This window comes from Littorina saxatilis, linkage group LG14 (assembly GCF_037325665.1).
Source record: "Littorina saxatilis isolate snail1 linkage group LG14, US_GU_Lsax_2.0, whole genome shotgun sequence".
Classification (NCBI taxonomy): domain Eukaryota; kingdom Metazoa; phylum Mollusca; class Gastropoda; order Littorinimorpha; family Littorinidae; genus Littorina; species Littorina saxatilis.
In genome coordinates, this window is record NC_090258.1 from 4,976,341 (window position 1) to 4,977,792 (window position 1,452).

Genomic DNA, 1,452 nt, shown 5'->3' on the forward strand with positions numbered 1-1,452 from the left:
GAAGACAGCCCCTTTCACGCGCACGTAAGAAATGACACTTTGGACATGAAAAGAGGGTTGAAAAGCCATGTTTGAACACAACACAGCTATCCTTACAATACGCAAACACTAGGCTTTTGACAAACGAAGAGCGTCTCTCAGAGGTGCAGTACTTTTATGCGTATGATTTGTATGACAATTCCCCCACCCCGGTTGCTGTGACGACACTGCCTTGTTGTAGCTTGTAGCTTGTAGCTACCCGACACCCTCTCGCCGGACTGTAGCAGGACACGGAGACGGGTATCTACCCGTATCTAGCTGTCCAGGCCGCCATCTTAGGTGTGAACAATTTCAATATGGAGAGAGTGAAATGGAATCCGATAGTGACGACAGACAGACCAACGCTAACGCCAGTCTAGTAGCAAGCCTATCCGCTTTGCAACAGGTGAGATCAACCTTCCTGATCAGAGTTTTGGCCTTGTATGCTCATAACAATAACAATAAAAGTCAAATTGTCGAATTCCAGTTCAAACGTATTAATGCCACTTTTTTTTAAGGGGATTTCGTGTTTTTCCGACATATGAATTAAGGACAAGTTTGAGTTTCTGTCAGAGTACATATATTCTGCACATTGTTTTCCTCTGGGAGGATTGAACTTAACAAATTTAGTCTTAATACAAAAAAGATCTCTGTTAAGTGTGATCCATATCCGAGCTTTAGATCGGAAGCCTATCTCTCTCTGTCTCTGTCTCTCTCTCTCTGTCTCTCTCTCTCTCTCTCTCTCTGTCTCTCTCTGTCTCTCTCTCTGTCTCTCTCTGTCTCTTTCTCTCTGTGTCTCTGTCTCTGTTTCTCTCTGTCTCTCTCTCTGTCTCTCTCTGTCTCTCTCTGTCTCTCTACTCTACCCCACTTTCTGCCATCTTTCCTTTTGCAAATGTATTTGTTTGTTTCTCCCCCCTCTCTCTCTTTCTCTCTCTCTCTCTCTCTCTCTCTCTCTCTCTCTCTCTCTCTCTCTCTCTCTCTCTCTCTCTCTCTTTCGTTGCATATATGTTACTCTTATGCTTTGTGTGTGTGTGTGTGTGTGTGTGTGTGTGTGTGTGTGTGTCTGTGTGTGCGCGCGCGTGCGGGTGTGTGTGTGTGTCTGTGTGTGCGCGCGCGTGCGGGTGTGTGTGTGTGTGTGTGTGTGTTGTTTTCCATCTTAATCCTTCATCGAAGGTTTGTCCTAACCGGCTTTTCTTCCCCCCCCCCCCCCCCCCCCCCCCCCCACTACTATTTTCGTCTCATGACGCTTCATCATTGTAAGAAAAGCTGCCATTCAAATGCTTTCTGAATTCAAACGCCGTATCCAATAAATCCCGAGTTACCTCCAGTACCATATACGACGCAATAACCAGTTGATCAACTAATCCGCGGAATTAGAGTTAATTCCTAGCCATACGAAACGCATTTGAGTTCACTTGTTGGCACAAGGCGACC

At 45.9% G+C, this 1,452-nt stretch overlaps 1 protein-coding gene across 2 annotated transcripts in view; it reads left to right on the forward strand.

Moving 5' to 3' along the window:
* The first annotated feature begins 230 nt into the window (after positions 1 to 230).
* LOC138946945 (uncharacterized) overlaps positions 231 to 1,452 on the forward strand; it is a 57,521-nt gene continuing 56,299 nt past the window's right edge. For both annotated transcript variants that reach the window (XR_011449477.1, XM_070318385.1), the window contains exon 1: positions 231 to 424. Coding sequence is in view for 1 of the 2 variants with exons in the window: in XM_070318385.1 (XP_070174486.1) it covers positions 350 to 424 (75 nt within the window). In the remaining variant the exon portion in view is untranslated. The remainder of the gene's footprint in view (positions 425 to 1,452) is intronic.